The sequence below is a fragment of the Octodon degus genome, unplaced genomic scaffold, assembly GCF_000260255.1.
Source record: "Octodon degus isolate 3935 unplaced genomic scaffold, OctDeg1.0 scaffold00012, whole genome shotgun sequence".
In the NCBI taxonomy this organism is placed as follows: Eukaryota; Metazoa; Chordata; class Mammalia; order Rodentia; family Octodontidae; genus Octodon; species Octodon degus.
In genome coordinates, this window is record NW_004524588.1 from 1,833,713 (window position 1) to 1,837,526 (window position 3,814).

Consider the following 3,814-nt stretch of genomic DNA (forward strand, 5'->3'; position numbering starts at 1 on the left):
CTAGAGGTGTGTGCTTGCGGAGGCTGAGGAATCCATGGAGATGGCTAGAGGTGTGTGCTTGCGGAGGCTGAGGAATCCATGGAGATCGCTGTAGGGCCTTCAACTGCGATGACCTCACTGAGGTGCATCACAGACTCTCTCATCCCCTTTCAAAATTTTTGATGCAGGATTTTCCCAAATAGCTAAGTTGCCCAAAGTGGACTGTAGTATAAAATTCTCTTGGCTCAGCCTTATGGAGTGTTGCAATTGTACCTCAGCAAGCAGAGACATTACATTTTTAACATCACTGATGTGATGAAATGGCATGATTTTTCAGTGCCTGGCTTCTCTCCTCCACCCTGATGTTCTCTGGTTGTATCTGTCTTCTCACAAACTTTTCAGTGAGGGGGCTACTCTTACAGTGTTCTTTAAGATCCATTTTAATCTATAATCATGGGAGACCCTTCAGTCTCATATCATCTAGTATATGCCTGTGCCTGATTTGTGGATCAGTTGAATTCATTGTCACAGCTGTGCTAAGAAAGCATCACTAACTTTACCTGCATTCTGGGGAAGGAGAGTGGGAAGGAGTTAGTCACCTGGGAAGCTGAGGTTTCGGGGTTCACACCCACAGTGTCTGCACCCAGAAGCCGGGGTCTTAGCCCTGGCCCTGTTGCTCACATGCTGTCTTTGGTGATGCTGTCCCACCTTCTCCTGTCACATGTCAGCGCTAATGAGTAATCATTTATTTAGCAACTGCTCTGCACATAGCTGTATTATTAGCTCCCTGAGAGTGACACAATGCAAAGTTGATTAATGTAGCTCCAGACCTCAGTGCCTTGTCATCTAGGAATTTATAAGTGTTCTCTGTGTTCCTAAATTTACTGGTCAGGACCTGACACTTTGATGTAACTATTTGTGCATACTTTGTGTGTGTGTGTGTGTGTGTGTGTGTGTGTGTGTGTGTGTGTACACGTGTGTGTGTCTGTGTAACTGTGTCTATGGCACTTGGGTTGAAGCCAGTACCTTTGCTATATCTCCAGCCTTTTTAATTTTGATTTTGAGGTATGCTCTTGCTAAGTTGCCCAGTCAGGGCTCTATCTAACTCTTGGTCCTCCTGCTCCAGTCTCTCAGGTGCTGGAATTACTGGGGTGTGCCACCACTCCCCGCTTTCCCGAACACTTGTGTCCTCCAGCACTTTTTACTTGTGTTTGCCTAGAGGCCTTTCCCATCTCCCTATAAATCTGGAGGTGTGTTTATTGGAGTCAACTGAAAGCAGCTCTTACATCGACTTACCCATCTTCTCCACAGGACTCTCCCAGATCTCGCTCTGCTCCTACCATAAAATGCTATTGTCCACTCCCTGGGACCTGAGCCTGTCTCGTTTTCAACACCTAGAAATCACAGCCCATTTTTATGGTGTGCTTTTACTGGTCCAGACACTCAGTAAGAATACTTTAACTTAGTCCTCACAGGACTCCAGAAAAAAACCCACACTTATGCCCCAACATAGAAGAAAATAACGGAGGCTCTGAGTGATGCCTGGCCATGGTCTTCTGAGTATTCCTGCAGAAGCTTGGGCCCCAGAGTCTTCAGGTTCAGCCTCCTGCCTAGCATTCCTGCTGCTCCAGTCACTGTATTTCCCAAGCAGTCTGTAAACATTTGTGTAATGACAGAAAAAGAGAACTGAGGATTGTAGGTGAGTGCAAAGGCCCTCGTTTCCATTCCTGTTCATGTACTCGCCAGTGCTTAGAGGAAGGATGTCACTGTCCCCTAAGTGCCTTTTAAACACCTGAGTCCAACTCTTCTCAAGGATTTCAGAAATTCAACTCAGCACATTTGTAGTTAATCCTTGTCCTTTTTCATGTAAAGAAATATCCTCACATTGTGCCCGGTCCCTCCACTGGCCTGTGACTTAGCACATCATTGTGTTGCTTGAGTCTTACAGTTTGCTGGTGTTATTTGACTGCAAGATTTTCAAGACTCTCCAAGCTCCTAACTATTGTGTGTGGGTTCTACTTTGCTGTGCAGTGTTTGACAAGGAAATTACTTCAAGAAAAACAGGTTGTTCTCTAGTGTGTGTGCATTTCTTTTTCATTAGTGTGAAACCCCTTTTGTGCTACACTTCCTGGGACCAAGATCAGAGAGAAAAACTGGGCAGGACTCTGCTGCAACCAAGGATGTGTCCAGGGTATGCTGGCCCTGGAGCACTAAGCAAGTCACAATAGGAGCCAGGTACACACCACCAAGAAGGACTCTACACTGAGGACATCTCTGCCAAGAGTGATTCTGAAGTCATTTAACCCCATCCTCAAGGTTCCTCACAAGAAATGGAGGATAATAATTCCTACCACACAAGTTCATGTTGAGAAACAGATCAGCTCATGCAGACTCTTCTAATTTAGGATATTTCTATTTTCATTACATAGCAGTAATTATTATCGCTATTACTCTTTCAACTTCTGGCAGCAGTGTTAAGATTCCCTTTGTAACAGGGAACTCTGTAGAGTCTGTGTCTCCTATAGGTGCTGAGTGTGATGTTGAGACCCTTTATCTGACATAAGGGACTCAGAAAAGGTGTACATGGCTGTGACTTGGATGCTACTCTTGAAGCCCTGGGTCAGGAAGGCAGCTGCTTCAGCAGCTGGTGGAACAATAATGTCATTGTGTTCTCCCCATCTCTGGAAAAGGCAGACAAAGATGGTGCATATAATAGTCGGCATTACAACCTATTTTGTAAAAGATATTATCAGAGTTTAACTTTAGACATCCTCCTTCCGTCTTCCCCCCACCGCTGGTCCCTGTCCAGCTTTCCCTCCAGGGCTATTCCCTGGGTTGGGTGAGGCTTTTGTTTAACACTGCCTGAGGAATGTTGCCTGAGAGGACAAGGAGTGGAGGGTTCTGTCCATAAAAGCCCAGAAGAGGGCCGGCTGAGGAGCAGGCAGTCGCGCCTGCTCTCCCGGTTGGCACCATGCTCTGCAAGGCTCTGGTCCTCTGTTCCCTGTGTGTCTTGGCTGAGGCTTTGCCCTTACCAGACCTAGGTAAGAAATCTGTGGTGTGATGCAGTGTGATATGATGCGAAGTGGTGATGTGATGCTATGTGATGTGATCTCATGCTATGTGATGTGTGTGGGGGGAGAGTGAGGACAAGAGATTATGAAAGCTACAAGTTCAGTTGGGGAAAGGCAGCTGGCACATGTGCTCTGGCGCCTTGGGGAGTTGAATGAGTAAGGTATGATTTAGTTTATGGGTTTGGATTGATCTCATGGCTGAGCCAGATGGGATTAGGGCAGGTGACCAGGGAACAACTTAAGTTTTCCTGTGGATCCCATCCCACACTGAATGGTAAAGAGGCCTATTGAACACTGTTTAATTTATTATAAAAAGCCTGGGAGAGAGTTGTCCTTTATTTTACAGTGGAGTACAGTTAATGTCAGAGAGTTATAGCAGCCAATCTTGCCACAGACAATGGTGATTGCTTGGTCTAAGATGAGAACTTATAAATCATTGTGAAGCATGAAACAAATATGTTGTCATCAACCACAGATGAAAAGAGCTTTTTCACCCCAAAATTTTCCTTATAGTGTCTTCTTGAGTTCAGGCCCATTTCTCAGGAGTAGATATGTTCATAACCTTGGATTAAGATGGATGAGGGATTCTTCTTCTTCTTCTTCTTCTTCTTCTTCTTCTTCTTCTTCTTCTTCTTCTTCTTCTTCTTCTTCTTCTCCTCCTTCTCTTTCTTTCTTCTTCTTCTTCTTCTTCTTCTTCTTCTTCTTCTTCTTCTTCTTCTTCTTCTTCTTCTTCTTCTTCTTCTCCTCCTCCTCCTCCTCCTCCT

The 3,814-nt window shown here is 45.1% G+C and overlaps 1 protein-coding gene across 4 annotated transcripts in view; it reads left to right on the plus strand.

The window, feature by feature from the left end:
- The first annotated feature begins 2,939 nt into the window (after positions 1–2,939).
- LOC111815157 overlaps positions 2,940–3,814 on the plus strand; it is a 12,783-nt gene continuing 11,908 nt past the window's right edge. For all 4 annotated transcript variants that reach the window (XM_023709452.1, XM_023709454.1, XM_023709455.1 and 1 more), the window contains exon 1: positions 2,940–3,020. In XM_023709452.1, coding sequence (XP_023565220.1) covers positions 2,951–3,020 — 70 coding nt within the window. In that variant the 5' untranslated portion in view covers positions 2,940–2,950. The remainder of the gene's footprint in view (positions 3,021–3,814) is intronic.